Raw genomic sequence first — 23,611 nt, forward strand, 5'->3', positions numbered from 1 at the left:
GAACTGCTCTTCCAGCGGCTCTTGCTGCCAGTCCGAAAGGGCAGGAGAGTGGGCGTGTGCCACTGGATCTGCACAGGCTGGGCTGCGCTGTGGACTAGCAGTGCAAGGCACTGGGAGCAGGGGGGCTATGCCTTGCTGCCGCTTGCCCAACTGGGGAGGTGGGGCACGATGTAGGCACAGCTCGCTCCAGGCAGTCAGTGCTGGGAGTGAGGGCTATGCCGCTTGGCCAGCCAGGGAGGAGCAGGACCATACTGCTGCACTGCCTCAGACAAGCGGCATGCAGTGGCGGAAGCTGCTCCAGCCTCCCAGACAAGCTGCGACTTCACCCTGGCTGGGTGAGCAGCAGCAGGGCTTGGGGGTGAGCGAGTGCACTCGGGGTGGGGCTGGCAGCAGGGGCTATGGGGAATTTTAGGGTGGCTGCAGCTCCACTAGGTTCTGCAGGGCAGGCGGAACCAGGGCGCAGCGCTCCAGGTTACAGCTGGAACCAACTGTCCAGAGCGCAGCCCTTACTTCACCCGCCCCACAGAGCACAGCCCAAGGGCAGACAGCTGGGGCTAGCCTCCCAGAGCGCAGCCCAGCCCAGCCTGCCCCTCGCAGATCTGGGGGCAAATGCCCACTCCCATGCCCTTCTGGACTGGCAGCGAGACCCGCTGGAAGAGCAGCTCCTGGAATGGTGGCACGCAGTGGCGGGAGCCCTCCTCTCTGAGTCCCACGCTGCCCCGCCCCAGCTGGGTTGTCCCAACCCCAATCCTTCACTTGCTGTGGGGACATTGATCTGCCTGCTGCCCCCACTCCACCCCTTCCCTCCCCACTCTGCCCACCACAACAGACTTAGCAGCTGGAGGCAGCTGTGTCCAGCGTGGTCTAAGACTGATGCCTGTTTAGTCTATGGCCAAATCTCCAAATCGGCACTGAATCTCCAGATCTGAATTGGCCAAATCGAATCGGGACAGCAATTCAAATCGAATCACTGTCCCTCTGAATCAGCCAAATCCAAATCCGAGGCAAATACTTCGCACAGGCCTACTGACGCTGTTGGAGACCAGGATACTGGGTTAGATCATTGGTCTGAGTCAGCATGATATTATCACATTTTTACGAAGGACTAGTTTCCAGCAGTCAGATTTCAAACTGCTGAAGTCATTAAGGGTCTACCTCTATTGTGCAAGGCGGTAGTGTTGTGAGATGCTCTGTGTTGGCTCCCACACTGGAAAAAATATTGCCATGTTAGTGTGGTATTGGAGGCATGGCAACCAACTCTGCTTCTCAACCTTTAACATAGCTACATTTCTTTTAGATTGGGAGCCAGTTGCACATAAGGCAGGGGTCTCAACATGATTCTGCCTTGCTCATTGCAGACATTCCAAGTCTTTATTGATTTGGATCCCTAAATGACATGGGGACTTGTGAAAGCTTTTCCTTGGGTATCTTAAAATAGTAACATTCTCCAGTAAACCTTTGGAGTCCTGGCCTAGTTTTTCAAAAGCTACACAAGCCATCTTTTGACTCGGTCACTTAGTGACCTTGACTTCTGAATCTTGGATGCATTTTGATTGCCGCCTTCTTACAGGCTTTGGGTGATGAAGCATTTGCCTGTACAGTCTTGGGAGTAGTACTTTCATTAGGGGAAAGAGGTGAACAAAGGGAAGAAAAGCTTCTCTGTAGCCTCTTCTGTGACTGACTGCTAGGATACTGATGTATGTTCCTTTTGTCCCTGGGTATCCCATGGAATACTACAGTCTAGGTTCAACTGTTTGGCTTCAGTAGACCTTTGCAAGGGCACATTTTAATCCTGTTTACTTGAAAACTTGCTTTCTCTGCATGGATTAAAATAAAACATCCTTCAAACAAAGAGGAATTTGGGTGTGGTCTCAAAAGGATATATTCTTCCATAGTTGGTGGGTAGATTAGGCTAACTGATTCCTTCCAATCAAAAATAACTCATCTCTACTTCCTAGTTTGGATAGAGTATCCTGATGCCTTTCAAAGATCAATCTGACTTGCAGGAGGGAGGGAGAGACCCATGTGCTATCTAACTTAGTCATGCAAAGCAAACTTTCAAGAAAAGAAGATTACAATAATCCTCTACTGATATAAAAAAAATTACTGATTTGTCATTCAGTTATTCCTACAAATATAAGTGCTAGCTGCAGGATTTTTGCCATCCTTACAAGCAACATCCTGAAAAACTTTGATCTAATGTCTTGTTCTTCAAAAGAGCGTTTGAAAAAGGAAGAGAAAACCCGTCAAGAACTGGAAAAAGCTAAAAGAAAGCTTGATGGAGAAACCACAGATCTACAGGACCAAATAGCTGAGCTGCAAGCCCAGATTGAAGAGCTAAAAATCCAACTAGCCAAGAAAGAAGAGGAACTGCAGGCTGCTCTTGCCAGGTCAGCCTGGTGGGGTTTTGGTTAGATGAACTTGGTTGGGTTTTATTTATAGATAAAAACTACATGTTTGCAAGGATTTTACTGTTTCCAGTTGTGAGTAGAAGTTGGTATAATATCAATTGCTGCTTTATACTTTCCTTACATAAAGCATGCCTTTTTTCCAACCCCCCCCCCCCCCCCCCCCCAATAGCTGCTTGAAATTGGAATGCTCATTCTATGCAAGAAAACTTGGTAACCGCTGTTTTTTTTGCCTTGTAGGATGCTGGCAGATGTTAAAGTAATGCTATGGTTGGGATTGGAGGAATGCTATGTCCCATCCCAAACATTGCGCTTCTTTCCATGCCAGATGATTGGGCTGGGACCCAAGGCTGTTGTATGTCAGTGTTGGCAGTTCGCTGATTGTTGTCCCCAGCCGATGAGGTTCAAGAAAAACAGGCAGTTTTTAAACATCCTGGGATGCTAGAAACTGCATGCAACCCAGCTCCCTGTTGCTCCCCCATGATCTGGCATTTTAAAATGCCTTGCCCATTGTGGGACAAGTCAGGAAACGCTGCTGGTCATGGAAATGGCCAGGTTCCTCGCAGTGAGGTCTTTTAAGTATGTAGAGTTTAATTATAAAACTGCTTAAAAGAAGAGGTTTCACAAGGTTGATATCACTCTGCATGGAAGGCCTTTCTACTAGCAAGCATTTCATTTTGTTCAGTTTTTCAGACTGATTGCTTTTGGGATATAATTCAGTATCAAAGGAGCATTCTCAGCAGGGTTGTCAACTTTTGCACAGGCTCAAGAATTTTGCATTTTTTGTTTTTACACCAACCACTTAAAGAACAGTATAGAAAGAAACTGGACTGGGGAAAAGAGGGTAGTTTATTAATCTTTGCTTGGTGAAAATTTGTGGCTTCAACATTTTTGTTTCAAATGGTAAAATATTTGTATTTTAAAACTTGTGAGGCTATCGGTGTACTTTTTTGGCAAAAGTTTGTTTTGTTTAAAGCTCTTTCATTTTTTATACTTTGCTCATCTCCTCTCCTCACCACTCCCTCTTCAGTTGCTAAGATATTGAAGTTAGAAAATACAGCTTTGTAGCTTTGAGGTGTTTAAAATCAGTTTTTTGTTTCTGCATACTGCCTTGCATTTAAAAACTGAGGCCATTATTTTGTTGCTCTTTTGAGCTTTCTTACAAAAATCTGTAATTTGATCTCTCAATGGCTGCTTGCAGACGTTAAAAAGAAAAAAAACCCAGCGCTTTACTTTAAACTGTGCGTTTCCGTGCCAAGCCCAGTGCATGCCCAGAAGAGGCAGCGTGTTACTTGGACCTTGTTTACCCAACATCCATATAGGTTGGGCACATTAATGGGGCTTTTTTGCTTTGACTTGGCGTTAAAAAGAAGTGCCAAAAAGCCCTGCTGAAGTGCCCGATCTATACAGATGCTACAGAGCTGGGCCAGAGTAATGTGCTTCTGCTTCTGGTAAAGTGTGTAAGGGGTTTTGTTTGTTTTTTAATGTCTGCAAGCATCCTGTGTTGCTTACTCATATCTATATATCTATATCTATCAGGTCCAGTCTTGCCTACAGCCTTGCAACTCTGTGTGTCTGGAATAAATGGGATGCAGTATGTCTCAAAAAGACAGTAAACGTATGTTTGTTTAAATGGTGAATTTTGACTTTTGAATTTTTAAGTGACACCTGTTTCTTGTTCCATTTACTCATTCTATTAAAAATAAATCCATTGTTTTATAATAACTGATCCTTCTTTAGATTAGGTACAGAAAGATGCTAGAATATTATAAGAACAGTCCATAAAACTATAAAATGTATGTTCTATAAACCTTTTAAATTTACTTATTTGTGACTTTATATCCCTGTTTAACAGAGGTGATGATGAAGCAGTTCAGAAGAATAATGCGCTAAAGCTAATACGAGAGTTGCAAGCTCAGATTGCAGAACTTCAAGAAGACCTTGAATCTGAGAAGGCATCACGTAACAAAGCTGAAAAACAGAAGAGAGACTTAAGTGAGGAGCTGGAGGCACTGAAGACTGAACTGGAAGATACACTGGATACCACTGCAGCACAGCAGGAATTAAGGTGAGGTGACCAGTGCATTTAAGCAGACACCATAAAAGTTCATATTTAATTTAAAGAGGAAAAACAGTTGCTCTGTAAGTGCAAACCCTAATATGAAATGAGTTTTTTATTAAAGAGATTTAGATCATTTCCTCTCAGTTTCCATATAATTTATCAAAATAAATTAAGTATTGGTGTCTTTGGGGAAAAAAAAAAGATACAAGTTTACAGATGGGAGACTGGTGTGGGCACAGTAACTTATCCAAACTTCTGTAATAAATCTGAGAGAAATAGGAATATGTGTCCCATCTCCCAGGCATCAACTGCAAGACCATTCTCTATCCTACTCCTTTTTCCTTAAACAGTATTGCATTATGCTATTGTGAAAACAACGCTTAAATATTTATCTTTCGTCTAACGGAAGTGCAAACATTACTTAAAATATTAAAAGTACCATACAGTATGAAAATTGAGCTTAAATAACCTGTTATGGCTCCTTCAGGACAAAACGTGAGCAGGAAGTGGCTGAACTGAAGAAAGCTATTGAAGAAGAAACGAAGAATCATGAAGCTCAAATCCAGGAAATAAGGCAAAGACATGCTACTGCCCTGGAGGAGCTCTCTGAGCAACTTGAACAGGCCAAAAGGGTGAGTGGGAAGTGCAAATTACTTAAGGTGGTAATTGAAGCTGTCTTGCTTTGTAATTTTTTTTTTCTGTTCTGCAAAGTAACACGATCAGTCCTGCCTCTCTTCTCATGTTTGCACATGGTGAGAAACTGAGACTTTCTGGTTGTTCATATCTACAACAAACTGACCAGGAAGCCACTACTGTGACTTTAATATCTTATTTTGACCAACCAAATGCAGTTACTATAGGACCTTCTTAGTATATCTATGAAAAATCTTTGACCAATATGGAGATAATTCTGGAAGCATTGTACCAGGTATTTTACAAATCAATCAGATAATTCTACAAGCTCATATTATAAAAAAGTACTTTGCAGAATTTGGGAATTGCATAATGTTTCAAACCACGTAGTTATAATTTACTGGTTCATGAAAAATAGTTACTACTGCCTAAATTTAGGTACTGTAGAAGTTTTCCCATACAGCTCTGGTGTGTATGAATTAAGACTTCCATTTTCACTGTTCTACTCCTACATATCATTTGTAGAAATTATCAAGCTGTACAGTGATATTATGACTTTTGTGATAGCTGTTACCTTAACAGCCCAGATGAGGCTGGTAACATTTGAATAGCAGTGTATGGGCACTAAGGAATACTGACTGCTCCAATATGTTGTTCCAAAATATTTTTTTTCTAAACACTGCCAGGCATAGTAACCTTAAGTCTGTTAAACTGCAGTTGTAATCACTCGTGTATACCTTTGAAAATTGTGAACATTTTCTATATTGTTGGCATTTCTGTGGCATCTTCTATATTAAATATGGACAATTTTGCACTGTTTTTTGCTTAGGCAAAATGGTTCATGAGAACTCTTTATGTTAAGACTCATGGAAATAATGTATCCATCTGATCAATTTAAATGAATATAGTGTAGAATATGTGCATAAACATTAAAGCTTCTTGTTAAGCAAGTATAAAGAATGGGAAAACAGCTTTTCATGCTACATCAGTGTTAGGGACCTTGACTAAAGGTGTTGCCCTTGGGTATGGCTGATACCCCATATTGCTTTCAAACTCCTCATTTTGTGGGGTTTTTGGGTGTGTGGGGGTTTTTTTTATCATGAAACTTCAGATTAGTGGTGAGAAGTGCTTCATTTGTTGTCTTGAGACTGCTATCCTGAGTAAAATCAAAGCAACTTTACTAGATGTTTTTCCTTTTATTTCTGAGATGAATCATGGTGATCCCTGGTAGTGGACATAGTCCTTCCATCTTACTGTGCTGCCCAAAAACACTTATTCCACAAATGATCTCCTCAGTTCTGCCCAGTTTATAAAGCTGTGATTCATTGCCAGCAATTGCTCTGTATTTATTTCAGTCTAGAACTGTATCCTGTACAGACATTAGTATTTGGGTAAAATGGATATACTATTACATAAACTTTCTAGTTCTATTACTTAAGTTGCACTAATATTGCCTCTTCCTGGGCGCATCTACATGATGCCCACTGTGTAGTTGTTACTGTGCAGTCATTTAGTACTTTTATAACCAAGTACTAAATGACTGCACAGTAGCGTCATGCAGTGGTTCATGCCCAGTGATGGTGCTGCACAGTAGTAATGAGCTACTGTACAGTAAGCATCTCATGTAGACCCAGCCGGTCTCATTAATCCAAAGAATTTTAGAAAGTGCAAATGCATACAAGTATCAAGGTGTAGAAAGTGCCTTGCACATTTTAACAGAAGTATCTGGTAAAATCACATCTTCATTCTTGAAAAATTTGATGTTAGACTAGGCAGACAATGTTCTTTGGGTGAATCTAATATCTTTTATTAGACCAACTTAAATAATTAGAAAAATTTTCTTAGCAAGGTTTCAGGTTTAAAAACAGTTTCTCAGGCTGAGGAAGCCTCTGCTGTTGGTGTGTGATCTTCCTGAATGGAATGAATAGTAAAGACTCCAGAGGCTGGGCTGGTATGCTTGCAAGACAGGCAGTCAGTGAAGATGTAAATTGAGTCAGTAGGTGAGAGACAGGCTGAGGAGGGAGAGAGAGAGAAGGGAAGAGAGATGTTAGACTAGAACACCTTATTTGTAGTGATGATATCTTGGAGCAGAGGGCCAGAGACAAACATGAAGTTCTGTAATCTAATGATGTGCTTTTATTTTGTGCCTTTTCCTAGTTCAAAGCAAATCTTGAAAAGAACAAACAAGGGCTAGAGTCTGACAACAAGGAGCTAGCATGTGAAGTTAAAGTATTGCAGCAGGTCAAATCAGAATCTGAACATAAGAGGAAGAAGCTTGATGCTCAGGTACAGGAGCTAACTGCCAAGGTCACAGAAGGGGAGAGGCTGAGGTCAGAGCTAGCAGAGAAGGCTAACAAACTGCAGGTAAGATTCAAATGGACCTAAACTTTTCTCCAGCTTGTTTTAACTGTGATTACTACTTGGTGGTAGATTTTTCAAAACACTTAGTGGCTTTGAATAATAGAAAAGTAGGGCTGGAAGGGACCTCCAGAGGTCATCTAGTCCAACACCTGCCACTAGAGGCAGGATCATCCCTTTCCAAACTATTCTATACAAATCCACTATCCAACCTGTTAGTAAAACTACACGGGTAACCCTGACATGACCACAAGACAAAACACTCTAACCTGCCACAAGTAAAGCAGGGAAACTGCAAGTGGCCAATGTTCTGCTGCTGCAAGGCTGTTAAAATACACTCAAGAGATCTAAGGAAGAGAACCACACCTCTGTTAGAGAGGAAGGCAAAAAGCCCTTACCAGTCTGACTATGGGGGGGTTGGGGCCACGAAATTCCTTCGTGGCCCCAAATATGGTGATCTGTCTGACCCTGAGCAGGGGGTAAAGACCATTTAGCAAGAAAGCTCTGGGTTTAAGTCAGAAGCTTTGGCACACTCCAGTCAGAATCCACAGCCTTGGCCACAGCCAAACCTCAATGGTTCTCAGGAAGGTGGGGATATTGGGGAAAGCACTGACATATACACAGCAGCACAAGGGGAAAAATACCTTCCCAGCCCCACAAGGCAACAAGCAAAGCCCCTGAAGCATGGGAAATTACCCATAGTAGAACATAAGTCATCCCTGACCAGCGCTTGTTCAACCTCCTCTTCCAGTGATGCAGACTCTACAACTTGCCTAGGCAGTTGATTCTGCTGCATTGTTGTGCTGACAATGAAAAAGTTTTTCATAAAATCTTCTATTGATGCATCCCAAAACCTCACTTGCTCTTTGTATAGTTGCATCAAACTGCAGACTCATTTTGAGTCTGTGATCTACCAAGGCTCCCAGATCCTTCTCCCTGGTGCTCTCATCCAACCAGGTGTCACCCATTTTGTACAGTGACACCTGGCTGGCCAGCTGGAAATTCCAGTTAATAGTGTTCCGGTTAGTAAAATGCCAGATAACAGGGCTTTTACTGTATTTGGTCTTTTTTTATTATTATTATTGTAAGGTGCTATGCCCTGGGAATAATAATAACGTTTGTCAGCAGTGAATTTCATCCTGTTGGCTCCAGCCAGGCTTTCCGATCTGTCAAGATTCTTATGAATTCTGCTCCTGTCCTTCAGTGTGTTTGTCGTTCCCATTTTTTTTTTTTTTTTTTTTTTTTTTGTCATCTGTGATGTACCTCAGAAAACTCTTCCAGCCTCCAAATCATTTAATAAATGACCAGCAGTGGGCCCAGGACAGACCCCTGTGGGACTGCACTTGAAACCACCTGCCATCCTGACATGGATCCATTTATAATTATCCTTTGCTTGCAGCTATTGAGCCAGTTGTTGGTTCAGCTTTGTAGTAGTTTTGTCCAGCCCGTATTTCTCCATTCTTTTTTTTAACGAGAAGATCATGTAGGAAATGACAAAGTCCAGATACGCTATAGCCACAGCATTTCTTTTATCCACCCAGGTAGTTAACTTTGTTGAAGGAGGAGGTCAAGCTTGTTTGGCATGATTTGTTCTTAGTAACTCAACACTGGCTGCTCATGATCAACCTTTCCTTTGCTGAATGTTTGCAAATGGACTTTCTTATAATATGCTCCAGTAACTTCCTGAGTATTAAGGTGAGGGTGACCAGTCACTAGTTCCCCAGATAACTTAACCCTGTATCTTCTACATTCTCAATCCTGTATAATATAACGGCTTATGGTACTCATTTAAAAAATCTCAAGATAAATATAGAATTATATCTGGATGGTGCATGAACTCAGACAATGATTCCTTTTTGGTCAGACTTGTGTATTAACACTGTTAATATATTGTAAAATTTGTATATCTGCAAGGTTCTTTATTCATTTTATTTCATGTAGTTAGGGTATTCCTCCTAAATTTCAACCCATTTCTCTAAAAAGGAAAATATAAAAGTGTGAGCCTTGTTTACAGGTTACAAAGAAAAGTATGCAAAAACTGAACCAACCAAGAAAACTTTATAAATAATTTAGCTTCAAAATTTTAAAGGGATTCAACTTCTCTTTGAAGTAAAATAAATACTAAGTTAGTTTTGAACTTACACACCTATTTGGTGTCCAAAAGATGACAAACCAGCTTTTAGAGATGGTGTGTGCAGCTGGCTGCTAGACTTTCTGTTCTGGCTCATTACAAATATCAAGTATGGCAAAGAAGAGTCATTTGAAAGAGAAGGTTAACGCCATTATGGCTTTTTGAACAAAAACTAGCACTCCAAAGTGTTTCATAGCAATTATAAGGTTATTTATGCTTAAAATAATCTAAACTATCTCAAGTGGATTTTCCCCTTCGTGTTATTAATATAAGCAGTCATCCGAAGTAGCCCAAATAGAAAACATTACGATAGCCCAGGTTAGAAGTAGTAAGTGTTGACCGCTGGTAGTGATCATATCTGACAGGAAAGATTGCAGCTTCTGAATCCACCTGTCACCTTGGTAATGCATGGAGAGGGATGGAGCCAATAAGGTTGGTCCTCTGTTTACTTAAAATAGCATTTAAATTGCCAATATCAATATTTCAAGCATGTATAGAGATAACTAATTGGTGTATTAGTATAGGTGCTTTAGAACGGGACTGTTTAAATTCAGTATTAACATTCAAATTTACCTTGTAAAGGTAACCTTTAGATTTCTTTGTTTGTAGAATGAGTTGGACAACGTCTCAAGTTTTCTGGAAGAAGCAGAGAAGAAAGGCATTAAGTTTGCCAAAGATGCTGCCAGTCTGGAGTCTCAGCTTCAAGATACACAGGTGCATATGCAATTGCTGCATGAATATGTATTATTGAATTTATCAATATAAAAGTTAAATTATGGGACTAAAAATACCCCTCCATTCAAAATTTTAAACTTTTTCCAATGGAAACCCACACTTGCTTAGGTTTTTGAGTGAATTATGCTGCTGATCTCTCACTCCTCTCCTTCTTTGCTCATCAGTAACCGTTCCATTTGTGGGCCACAAAACCTTGGCTTAATTAAATAGTCACTATGCCATTCAGGTGAGCCACTGCACTTCAACATTTGTTAGACCAGTGGTCAGCAGCATTTGCTAGCATTGGAGTGCAATGACATACCTCAAGCCTGAAACTGGATTTTTCTTCCTCTGTCTTACAACTTTCACTATTGGCTTAGTGGCTTAGCTGCATCTGCCAGTTTCTCCCATTAAACTGCATCTCTTTGAGACTTCATGGCCATATTAGCTTTTAATGAACTTCTTAGGCTGTTGCTTGTACATGCATACAGCCATATGTGTTTGTATACCTTTTTAGTGGTAGTGCGAGTATTTTGTAGCAGCATTATCTTTCTGGTTTCCTTTCCACCCCACTCTTGGGGAAGCAAAAGGATTGTTAAATAAATTTCGGGCAGGCAACAGTGCAAAGCTAAAGTAAATGCTCAAATTTCACTTTTGCCAATAGTCTTTACTTTAATGGAACAGGAGCTTCTTCAGGAGGAGACCCGCCAGAAACTGAACCTGAGCAGTCGGATTAGGCAGCTGGAAGAAGAGAAGAACAACCTACAGGAGCAGCAAGAGGAAGAGGAAGAGGCTAGGAAGAACTTGGAAAAACAGATTGTAGTTCTGCAGTCACAGGTAAAGTACTGAAAATGGTAGGCCAGTAGTGTGGCACTCTAATTCTGTGATAAATGGGTCAAAGCTTTTGTGCCAAGCTATATTTGTTACAGATGAAGGAATTCTTACTTAGCTGTCAAATAACTGGCTCTGCTCTTTTTCCACTGAAGTGTTAAAACAGCAGTGAGACCTCAGTAACCATAAATATGAAAGGTGTTATGAATTGTCACGTTCTATAGGGTTTTATGTTATGGGTAATTTGTTTACACTTTACTTAACTAATATTAGAACTGCCTTTTTTCTGATGAGGTCCTCAAAGTTATTTGCATGATGTAGCTATACTTGTATTTGTTTCCTGTTTGATATTTTGTGGCCCGTAAGAGTTTATAACAAAACTTCTTATTATAAAACTTCAGTTGGCCGATGCCAAGAAGAAGGTAGATGATGATTTGGGAACTATTGAAGGTTTGGAAGAAAACAAAAAGAAACTCTTGAAAGATATGGAAGCTCTGAGCCAGCGTCTTGAGGAGAAGGCAATAGCTTACGACAAACTGGAAAAAACGAAGAATCGTCTGCAGCAGGAGCTGGATGACTTGATGGTTGACCTAGATCACCAGCGCCAGATTGTTTCCAACTTGGAGAAAAAACAGAAGAAGTTTGATCAGGTAGTTAGTTCCATGTTGTTGTGTGTGTTTACATTTATGCTGACCTACCCTGAAAATGTTTCAGATCTTTCTTCTACTCTAATTAGTGGCAGCATGTAAATCCTCAGTCATTATATTAATTGCTCCAAATTTTTTTTTAAATAATCTGATTAGATAGTGTTTTAAATTAATGCATTTGTAAATGTACTGTACCCTGTTTAGTGTAGGCCAACCTGTTTACAACTGACAACTTTTTTTTTTTATTTGCTTCAGTGGGCAAAGAGCCCATGATGGTGCCTTCCATTATCATATGACAAGCTGTGTTTAAGAGTTGTCACCTCCTTCATGAGTTTATAGCCAAACTGAAGTTTTACCTTAACTCTTTTATGTGAGGATCCTCATGGAGTGGATTTTCTTCATTTAAGTGTTAGCAATTTATTATCCTTTTAACAGATTTTCTCACAGATTTTTGCTTTTGTTTGGCAATTGAATATCCAGATGCTGGCAGAAGAGAAGAACATTTCTGCCCGATATGCAGAAGAGCGAGACCGTGCAGAAGCAGAAGCTAGAGAGAAGGAAACTAAGGCACTTTCTCTGGCTCGAGCTTTGGAAGAAGCGTTGGAGGCTAAGGAAGAGTTTGAGAGGCAGAATAAACAGTTGCGTGCAGACATGGAGGACTTAATGAGCTCCAAAGATGATGTGGGCAAAAATGTAAGCATTTTTCCATGCTGTGTACTGTACTGTGCTGCATTGCATGATGGGAAAATGCAGTGTGGCTCATTTGTTTGTTTAGACAGGAATTATTTGACAAATTTACAAAAAACTTGCTAGCTAGGAAAACTTCCAAGTTTGAATCCTTGATTTGTAGAAGGTAAGACAAAAGCACCTGAATAATTTAACTATAAAAATGCTGGAAATTAATTTATTTACTAGTAAGAAGCATCTCTACACAGATGCAAGCATAGCTTATGGAAAGGTGTTACATTTGTGCCTGGATAGAAGTCATTCAGCCAGCACAAAAGAGCATGCAGCCATTGAAGGGGTCTTCACGGAAGAGAACTGGCTCTTCCATGAGAAAATGAGTGCTTTCAACCAGGAAGATCTTTTTTTTTCCTCCTATGCCAGCTTGAACAGCTGTACACTTATTTTAATAACTACTAGTATTCCACCGTCCTCTGCTCTCCCTCTCTCTCCCTCTCCAAAGGAGAGCACTGGTTACCTGATTTCCCATCTAGGAGCAAGCTGTAAGGGAGCACTGTGAAGACATTGCCTCCTAGGTCTGTGCAAGGGTAGGGTGAGGAAGGCATTTCCCCACAGTGGGATCTATCCTGAGTGTCCCTGAAGGGGTTAAATCTTGTGGGGAATGTTTCCCTCACCCCCTGCACAGTCCCACTGAGTGGGCTGGTGGGAGTACTTTCTCACAGCTGCAACCGTCCCAAAACTCTAGAAAGGTTTCAAGCTTTATCATATATGCTTCCCATCCCTTTGCACAGCTTGGGTGACCCTTTCTGCAGTGTGGGAGGGCATTTCCCTGTAGCTGAACCTGTCCTAGCTTGTCTGCTGTGGGGTTCAGGGATAAGAACTTTGCTCTCCGACTAGGGGGCTAGAACACCCATGTAGTCCCCTTGCCATATATGCCAGCGCTGCAAATGTCCTGGAAATTTGCAGTGCTGGAATTGACTGCCTGTCCATAGCCGTACTGAGTAGGCATGCAGATTGTGATTGCGATTGATTTCTGTCCTTATGCTTTCTTAAAATTTGGCATCTTACCAACTCTGCTTCCTTCATCAGGTTTTGATTCTTACTATGTTTTAGACCGCTATAATTATATTTCTGCATACTTCTGATTTGGGTTAATACAGTTCTAGAAGTAAGGTGTCATTGTCCAGGAATGTCTATGATAAGTCAAGGTCTTGTATTTCAAAACTGCCAACCTGTGGTGCCAATCCCTAAAAGCCCTGCCCTAACTATGGCAAAATTAATGGGACTATTCAGGACCAAATTTGCCATGTTTCAAATGTTTGTCATCTTTCAAAGCATAGCCTGTTTGATTCTTGCACTTTTGAACAAACATTTTCCCTCTGTATGCAGCTGTCACAGTGTAGTGTGCTCCAAGGCTTATGCTTCAACCTTTTGGAATCTCTATTTATGTGTCTGCAGTCTTAATCATTCTGATTTGTAATGTAAGATAGTTGCAGAGTAACAAAGGGCCCAATATTTTACTCTTCTCTTAATCTCCTACTTTGCCATCTGTAACGATAGCTTCCGTTTCATATTTGTGGTTTAGGTCCATGAGCTGGAAAAATCAAAACGAACCTTGGAGCAGCAGGTGGAAGAAATGAGGACACAGCTAGAAGAACTTGAAGATGAGCTTCAGGCCACAGAAGACGCTAAACTTCGTCTAGAAGTGAACATGCAGGCTATGAAGGCCCAGTTTGAGAGAGACCTCCAAGCCAGAGATGAGCAGAATGAGGAGAAGAAGAGGATGCTGGTTAAACAGGTCTGTCCTACTTATGCCTCTACTTCTCCATCAAAGCTTTTTTCATTCCTAGTCTCTTGGATTCCTTCTGAGTTCTTGTGCCTTTCCAGTCTATTCATTTCTGTAACAGCTTCTCAAAATGTGATTTCTCAGGTGCGGGAGCTTGAGGCTGAATTGGAGGATGAGCGCAAACAGCGGGCTCTTGCTGTAGCTTCCAAAAAGAAAATGGAGATGGATCTGAAAGACCTTGAGGGTCAGATTGAAGCTGCAAACAAAGCTCGAGATGAAGCAATCAAACAGCTCCGCAAGCTTCAGGTCTGTATAACTCATTCACTGCTTCATTTTGAATTTTCTTTGCATTGCGTGTGTGGGAGTGCTCTTTTTTTCTTTTTTTTTTGATGTACTTTTGCTTGATGTACCTTGCAAAAACTTTTACTTTTTCTCCTAAGGATGACCTCTTGATTTTAGTATGTTGAAACATTTTGTGTAATTTCACTTTCATCTGTGGGTTTTTTTTTTACAAGAGAGTTCAAATCACCAACACACAATTATTCGAAGGTTCTTTCTCCTTTTTTATTCGGTGTTTTTCATGAAGAAGTTAATTGAAATTGTTGTAAAAGATATACCTTTGCTGCATTTATTAATCTAAATAAGGGCTTTCTTCAAGTAGCAAGGGCAGAGTAACCAATTAATAAAGACTGATTTGAGAATGCGTGTTATAGGCAGGGCTGATGCTCTACCTATTATGGTTATTTGAGACAACATTTTAAGTAAGGGTCTGTTTCTGTGCTCACATATTGGAGCAGACTTCAGTGTGTAGACTGAAGTTTTCTCAACTGTTAAGAGGCCCACTACTTCCAGTTCAGGTGGTTGTGCTTACACACAGCTTTTTCAGCACAGTGCTGTCTAAAGCAATGTGCAAGTGGTATAGGCATGCCCTTAATAGCTAACTAAGCACTAGAGTGATTCTGGCATACTGAAGAAGCAAAGTTCAACCTAAGGTTTTGCATTATGGCACTACTGTTCACATGTGGGTCCCTCAAGGTTTGGGTACATAAATTCACACCTCCATATCTCCACAGCTTAAATGTTGCACTCAAATTAGTAGCGCAGGCCAACTGTGCAGTTCCATACCTTAACCACATGACCAGCCGAGCTGGACTGGGAAGTGTCTACTCAGCTGTGAGCTTTAAAAAGAACTGCAGGCTGCCCTGAGCTAAAGACTGCTCCTCTTGTGAGCCCTTCAGCCTCCCATGGACAGCAGTAACCCTCAGGATGATAGGGGATCGTAACATCACTGTTGCCACACTGGAGGCTGAGCCTTGAGTTAGGGGAAGGACTAAGAGTGAACAGTCAAACACTATGGCCAGCTGAGCTGGAAAGGGAAGGGCTTACCCAGCACTACAGGTCACTGTGGGGTATGCACCATCAAAAGGCATTGCCATTTGACAGGGAGAGAGAAAGGGAAATTGAGTGTCTTACTGCGTTACTACTTCTATTTTATTTAACCAAAACAATATATTTCCTTGGGGGTGGGGGAAGGGATGGAGGGAGTGAAGAACAGTTTTGGGGACAGCTGTGGCCTCCCTTTGAGAGAGGGAGGCATGATTTTGGGAAGCACAGCAGAAAGAGTAGGGGATTCCCCTTGGGCTGGGGCAGAGGAGTGGGAGAGGATAGGACCAGGACAGAATATGGCAGGGGTAGAGATTTGTTGGGTTTTTTCTTTATGGAGGGATTGAATGTAGATTGGGAAGACAGGTAGGGTTTAGGAAGGAAGTGTTGTTCTTTTGCCTGAAGCACAGGAGTAGATGAAGGGACGCTTGCTTTTAAATGTTGGGGTTGGTAATCTGTTTCAATATCTTACTCTTTCTGTAATTTTCTTGTGATTTGTTAAACTGTCATAAGCTTTTTTTGAGAGTGACAGCATCTAAATCTAAGTTATGCAAAGCTATAAGCATGAAATAGTGAATGGAAGTGCACAGTTTTTGTTTGTTCACTTGTTTGTTGGTGTTCTTGTGTCTTGCTAACATTTTAGCATTCAAAACTGGAACAAATATAAATGCTGCTGCTTTGCTTTTTTTTAAATTTCCTCAAAGTGTTAATTTTGTCTGAGTCAAGCCAAGTTAACAGAATTAAGTCAATATGCTCATAGACTCATAAAGGAATAGGGCTGGAAGGGACCTCAAGATGTCATCTAGTCCAGCTATGCCTGAGGCAGGATCATTCCTACCTTAAACCATCCTCTACAAATCTACTCTCTAACCTCTTAGCAAAAATATAGTCAACCTAACTCAAAATCAACACAACTCCCCAACCTGGCACAGGAAAGCAGGATATTATGGAAGTCAACGTCCTACTGCTGGAAAAGTTAATATTTGCTCGAGATACCAGGAAGAGGGCTCCACCCCTCACTACAGAGGGGGCGGAAAAAAAAACACATTCCAGTTTTACCAGGGGTAAAATTCCTTCCTGACATAAAATATGGTGATTTAGTCTGACTGTGAGCAGAGGAACAAGGCCTTTAGCCAGGGACCTCTAAGTGTCCCCATGCTTCAAAATGGTGGTGAGGGCACTTCAACTAAAGCTTGTTAGTTAAAGCGCCCCGACAGCCATTTTTGAAGCACGGGGCACTGCATACAGCAGGCATTGGAGGCACTTTAATTAGAACAGCTTTTGGAGCCACTCTAATTAAAGCTTGCCCCCTCCCTCCCCCCTGAGCACGTGTAAAGACACCTTCTGTTTCAAAAGGTTGAGGATGCAACAAAAAGATAATTTATTTTGGCTCTTGACCAGTAGGGAAGAATTGGTGGAGGACATGAAGTTGATGGGCAACTTGGGAGGAAGTGATCACAGTAGGATAGATTTCCATATCCTGAAATGGGGAAAGTATGAGGTCAACCAAACTAGGACACTAGATTTCAAGAGGGCACTTAATAGACATGGGTGCCATGGGAAGACGGACTGAAGAGTCAAGGCACCTGGAAGAGTTGGGAGCTTCTAAGGGGCACAGTATTGGAAACCCAGCAAGGAACTGTTCTGACATAATGGAAGTACAGGAAAAATGGCAAGAGACCCATGTGGCTGCACAAGAGTTTCTAGGAGGCCTCAAATGCAAATGGAAAGCATACAAGCAATGGAAAAATGGGCAGGTCACCAAGGAAGCATACCAGAAAATAGCAAGAACGTGAAGGGACAAAATCAGGAAAGCAAAGGTATAGAATGAGCTGCACCTGGCAAGGGAGGTTAAAAACAACAAGAAGCGGTTCTGTTAAGTATGTTGGCCAGAAAAGAAAGACAAAAGAAGTTGTGGGTCCTCTGTTAAACAACCTGGGGGAATTCTTAACAGAAGATGTAAAGAAGGGGGAGCTACTTAACAGTTAATTTGCCTCAGTCTTCACAAAAAAAATTATGATGAAGCCAGACACCTAATAAGGATTTATCTAGATTAAGGGGACAAACTGAGGAAGGAGATCAAGAGACAGTCGGAGCTTTTCATGAGTCTGAATGAATTCAAGTCAGCAGGACCTGAGGAACTTCATCCCAGGGTACTGAAGGAACTCGCAGAGGAGATCTTGGAGCCCTTGGCAGTGATATTTATTGAGTCATAGGAGGTATGTGAGACTCCAGCAGACTCAATTTAATCAAGCCTCTGCTTCAACACACTGTAATTACGGTGCGTTGGAGCAGCACCCCCTCACATCTATAGGCACCCAGAAAGTTGTCCTCCCCACAGGTTGGAAACAGGCTCAAGATTTTTCCATTTGGCTGTGTTGTTCTTATGGCAGATGTCTGGAATTGAGTCTCCCATCCATGTCATCCCATAGCTTTTGGATAATTTTTGGCTAACTGCTTGAAAAGTGCCTCACCCACCTCCTCTTCCTGACTTGATGGGCCTATAATAAATCCCCACCGTTATATCAGTGTTGCTTGTCTGCTTTTCAGTATATGTTAATACCTAGTTAATAAAGTTGCTAACAAATACATAACTCTTAAAGGTTTGGGTTTTTTTTAACAGATCTTGATAGTTATTCTCTAACAAAGGATAGTATTTCTCCTCTGACATTCCAGGCTCAGATGAAAGACTACCAGCGGGAACTGGAGGAAGCCCGTGCATCCAGAGATGAGATCTTTGCTCAGTCCAAAGAGAATGAAAAGAAGCTGAAGGGTCTTGAAGCAGAAATACTCCAGCTTCAAGAGGTACCTTTTTACCCTGGGGGAAGTCATTCAACTTTGCTTTGCTTTGGTTTCCCCATCTTCACAGTATAGATATGTTCTTACTTCCTGAAGGGTCCTAAAGGCCTTCCTTAGCATTTGTGATATGCATGGAGATTATCCAGCTATCTTGTACTTAGTATCAGAAATGGAGAATTGGAAGCATATATTCATGTAGCCACCCCGTTGAGATTATTTCATATTTATTGCATTTTGATTCTTAAACCTCTCACTGTTCCTTTCCTCCACACATTTTTTTTTCTTTATTGGCATAAATAACTTTTCTCAATAACTTATTTTCAAAGTATTTAGTGGTCTTCCTTCTTAAGTGGTCAACTCACATTCATGGAAAGCTGCAGGCCTTGTAAAATTAAGTGCCCCTTAAAACATATTCTGCAGTGTTGAATTAGTGTATTTAAGTTTCCTGGTGCTTGTGTTAGGTTTTTCCATTAGCCTTAATTTTTTAAGGCACTCATATGTTTATCTTAGTTTTGCATTAACTAGATATGCTCAATATAGCAGCTAACATATGCAACATTTTTTTGCTGCTCTATAAATTGCTGTTTAGGGAGTAGCTTGCCATTGCTGAGCTTCACTAATTAGAATTTTTTCCATAAAAGATGCTTATAGTGTAAATCATATAAGCTGTCAATTGCCTTCAGACTGTATACAGAATCTAAATTAAGGATCAATTTAAATATTTTCAGTATTTATCATTGGTTAATAAGGAAAAGTCAACTTCTGCAGTTTTGGAAAACCAGATAAGCAAGTCTTCAAGGACAATCTCGGGGTGTAGGTTAACAGCTAGGAAGGAGCTGATCCACCAAGGTTCTGCACATCCCACTTCTGGTGATGTTGGGTTTTTTTCCTAGCATCGATTAAATCAGATACAATACTTTTTATTATGTCCCAGTAGTATTAGGAAGCTGAATTAATATTTACAAAACTTTCTGAGAGAGTTAGCACTAAGTGCTGCGAAAGCTGATGCATATTCTCTCAAACCCTTGCAGGAACTTGCTGCCTCTGAAAGAGCTCGGCGTCATGCAGAGCAAGAACGGGATGAGTTGGCAGATGAGATTGCAAATAGTGCTTCTGGAAAGTAAGCTATCAAATGTAATGTCACTATATCAGGAAGACTTGAAAACAGTGGTGACTGTCTCCCATTAATAACCTTGCACGTTCTGTATTGCCCTGTGATGAGGGGAATTGCTGGCTTGGATATTGAGCCTCATTAGAGAATTTGCTACTCTGTTAAAAGTAATGAAGTGGTTACCATGATACCTGGTCAATCTGTGTAATGCCCCATGTACTTTCTCCTTTTAGATCAGCTTTGTTGGATGAGAAGCGCCGCCTGGAAGCCCGTATCGCACAGCTAGAGGAAGAGCTTGAAGAAGAACAAAGTAATATGGAACTCCTCAATGATCGGTTCCGTAAGACCACACTGCAGGTGTGAAGCAGTTATTGGCATGTGCTGTTTTGGGTACTTTAAGCTCCCTTTAAGTGCATAGTAAACGAGCAAAGGTTTTGAATAGTACTAAATGACCAATGCTGCTTCCCATCCAAAAGGTTGATACACTGAATTCTGAGCTGGCTGGAGAGCGGAGTGCTGCACAGAAGAGTGAAAATGCCCGCCAGCAGCTGGAGAGACAAAACAAGGAGCTGAAAGCCAAGTTGCAGGAGCTGGAAGGATCAGTGAAGTCTAAATTCAAGGCAACAATTTCTACCCTGGAAGCCAAGATTGGGCAGCTCGAAGAACAGCTTGAGCAGGAAGCAAAGTAAGAAATGTTTGTTAACTCAAAGAACATAGAGGTAACACTGTGGTCAACATTTTCATCGTCCTAGAGGGAGTTACCTTGGGTTCAAAAATTTCACATCTCAGCCCTAGGAATTGGAGTTTATTAGCTACAAATCAGTTGCCAAATGGAAACTCTTGGACCAGCTATCATAAAAGGATTGAGGATTTATATTTTGTTTACCTGCAGAATTTCAAGATCAATATCTTCTGAAAAAGAAACTGCTGAAACTCTTCATTGGCCCTTTGCTAAGCACTTTGCAGAGCCATCACTTAACCAAGGGATCCCCAAAATTGCTACTGCAGACCTTCATGCACACCTGCAAGACATAAGAGCTGAAATATCAAGAATGCCCTATAACATCCTACACATAAGCAGGGGAGATGAGGGAATGGCCAGTGACAGTAATGACAGAGTTATAGTTGAAGTTATGCCCAGAATAGCCAAGGAAAAGCACCATGTCCCACATCACAGAAAAAGCCAAAAAAAATCTCCTGACCTTCTTTCCTTCCTTCCTGATACCAAATTTGGTGATTGGTGTGACCCAGTGAGAACAAGGCCTCTAGCCAGGCACTTCTAGATCCTACTTGAGACTTTAAATTGATCATGGGATGGGATCTGGGGAACTTTATCTTGAATCACAAAAATTGTGTCCTGCCATGCTAAACCTAGAACATCTGGCATGGCAGAAGGTGCAACTTTTGAGATCTGGGATAAAATTCCTCAGTTCCTATCCCATGTTGGACTCGGGGAACCTGGGCTCAAAAAGAAGCTGCTTACCAGTCCCAGGCTGCACACAGCCCTTTAAACTTACTGACTTAGGGGGAACCTGGCATGTTTTAAAGGGCATGGGGCAGTAGTTTCCCATGTGTGGTTTAAACTAACGTGCCACACATTCAGATAAAAGTGCAATACAGACCGGCCCCAAAGATGTTCCGTATTTAATGAGTAATATCTTTTTGGCTGGCTTGCCATTTTCATCACATGATAAATTGCTGGAATTGATGTCTGGAGAGGATTCCAGAGGTATGGACACATACTTTTGGAGCCGTTTCAAAAGGGAAACATTTCAAAAGGTAGCAGCTGTTACATTCTGATTCGTTGTGTGGACAAGCCAGGAATCATACCAATGTAGCCAAGCCTCTTCAGCTTTAACACTTGAGCAAGCAGTGTGTAGATATACTACATTTTCTAAGTACTGGCAAGACCATCAACACGACTCTGTCAAACTTCCAGACTTTACTGTGGATGATAACCTAGTGCTTTAGAGGAAAGTGTGTGGGGGGGACCCTTCCAGAAGGCAGTAGGATTCCTGGGGGAAAGGATGGGAATTTCCCATCTGGCCCATATTGACAACCAGAAAAAGCCCGTGAAATATGGGATTACAAACGCCTACCAGGCTGCCAGAAAGTTACCTCTGTATTCCAACATGGGAATTGCAGATACACAATTCTTTATCTTTTGTGGTTGTCCCAAAATTCCCTGTCCTATGATACAATCCCTTGTAAATTTACCATGTTCATTCTCAAAGCAAGTCAGGTTTTGGACTTGCACTGCTTGGCTTAGAAGATCATTTCAAAACTTCATTCTTGTGATTAGTTTCTGTTTTGTTCTGATTATATGCTTACCTTTTTTACCCTCCAGAAGAACCATTAAAATTGCACTTGCCTTTTATGTGGGGTTGACCTATAATTAGCCCCCTAAGTCTTGACTTTTGCACTTGCAGCATTTTTGTATATGCAACTAAAATGCCAAGTCAGATTTTTTTCAATGCAGCCTTTTAATATTTCAGTACATTTCAGGTGTTTTCTTTGATTATTTGATTCTCCTGTGGAATTTTATAAGCTCAATAGCATTTTGAGGTCTCTAGCTAGGTAACCTCTTGAGGTCCTTCCAGCCATACTTTTCTGTAATTACAGATTTATTTAAAAAAGAAAAAAGAAAAGCTGCTTTTCCTAAAATTAAACCTGGAAATATAGGATCTGCTTTAAATACACTTTATAATATGTAAAACTGGAACAATGCAATAGAAATCTCCTTATTTTCCATAGTTTCACCATAGCCAGTTTGTAGCCATTTGATCTTATAGTGGTAATTTTTAGCCTAAAATACTCTACTCCCTCCTTAACATTCACTCCATGAATGTACTTGTAAAGGGTAATAATCACATCCCTTCTTGATGTATTTTTAGGCTGAACAAGCCAAACACTTCTCATCTTTTTAATAAGAAAAAGGTCTCCATTTCTTTAACCTTTCTTTGAATCCATTCTAATGTTAAGGTAATTTTTTTTTTTTTAAACTTTACTGTTCATAATAGTCTAAATGGGGTTTTTATCTGTTCCTTGTACCATGATATTAGTACTTCTTTGTCTCTTCTGCATATAAGCTGCCTAATACATCCTAGGATGGCATTTAGCCTTTTTTTTTAAAGCTGTGTTGCCCTTGTGACTTACGGGCATCCAACAGATCTGAGTATCTGTCTATCTATGGCCCCATCTTCTAGCCAGAGTCCCTTGTATTGGTCTCTAAATACATGTCTTCATACTTCATGCTGTTCAACTTTATTTCATGTCTAATAACCCATTCCATGAGAATTTAAATTTTCCTGTATATTTATTGGGTCCTCCCCTGTGTTGGCAGTGCCTCCCAGGTTAGTGCCATCCACAAATTTCATCTAGTTCTAGTAACAAGGTTGCTAATAATGTTAAACAGGAGAGGCTTCAAGACCAATTTCTGAGGAACACCACTAGAAACTGCTTTCCAGTCGGATGCAACTCCTCTTTCAACATAAACTGTTGTACTCTCCCCTTTTAAGCCCTGTCCCAAAGAACAAATGCTTCCATGTTTTAGTTTGGATCATCTAAACTAACAGTTTCTGTGCTGATAAGTTGTGCTTCAATTACAACCAACACAACTGCACTCGCAGACTGGTGAAACAGATGCATCAGTTGAATGGATTAGAATTTACTGCACTTCAAGCTGATTCCTTACATTTATTTCATCTGTCCACTGTCTGTCCCATGGTAAGGAAAAGCTAAATCACAGTAACTCAGCAGTTGTTTCATTCCAATGTTTAGCTTCATCTTCTGCACGATAGGAGCAGACAAAGCAGTTACAGATTAGTTGATGCTTTCATGACCAGTAAGTCCCCTTCCCCTTTTAAAGCAGTAGTTTGTTTTTTTCTGCCTGCAGTCAAAACTGGACACTAATAATTCCAAGGGCAACTCAAAGCTTGATAAATTAAAAGATCTCCTCCAGGATGTATAACTGGTGTGCTGTAGAAATGGAGCAAACCAACCAACACTTTGTTGCTCAGTTTTATTGACGTGGTGATTATGACAATGTATTTTCCTAGGGAAAG

At 41.0% G+C, this 23,611-nt stretch overlaps 1 protein-coding gene across 4 annotated transcripts in view; it reads left to right on the forward strand.

Moving 5' to 3' along the window:
- The window catches only part of MYH10 (myosin heavy chain 10), a 106,303-nt gene extending 86,045 nt beyond the window's left edge, over positions 1-20,258 (forward strand). For all 4 annotated transcript variants that reach the window (XM_025194171.1, XM_025194172.1, XM_025194174.1 and 1 more), the window contains 14 exons: positions 2,219-2,390; positions 4,264-4,476; positions 4,958-5,102; positions 7,261-7,467; positions 10,202-10,306; positions 10,991-11,143; positions 11,539-11,787; positions 12,265-12,477; positions 14,054-14,266; positions 14,399-14,560; positions 18,314-18,442; positions 19,468-19,556; positions 19,781-19,904; positions 20,024-20,258. In XM_025194171.1, coding sequence (XP_025049956.1) covers positions 2,219-2,390; positions 4,264-4,476; positions 4,958-5,102; positions 7,261-7,467; positions 10,202-10,306; positions 10,991-11,143; positions 11,539-11,787; positions 12,265-12,477; positions 14,054-14,266; positions 14,399-14,560; positions 18,314-18,442; positions 19,468-19,556; positions 19,781-19,904; positions 20,024-20,236 — 2,387 coding nt within the window. In that variant the 3' untranslated portion in view covers positions 20,237-20,258. The remainder of the gene's footprint in view (positions 1-2,218; positions 2,391-4,263; positions 4,477-4,957; positions 5,103-7,260; positions 7,468-10,201; positions 10,307-10,990; positions 11,144-11,538; positions 11,788-12,264; positions 12,478-14,053; positions 14,267-14,398; positions 14,561-18,313; positions 18,443-19,467; positions 19,557-19,780; positions 19,905-20,023) is intronic.
- The last annotated feature ends 3,353 nt before the right edge of the window (positions 20,259-23,611 follow it).

The sequence above is a fragment of the Alligator sinensis genome, unplaced genomic scaffold (assembly GCF_000455745.1).
Source record: "Alligator sinensis unplaced genomic scaffold, ASM45574v1 scaffold1145_1, whole genome shotgun sequence".
NCBI lineage: Eukaryota > Metazoa > Chordata > Crocodylia > Alligatoridae > Alligator > Alligator sinensis.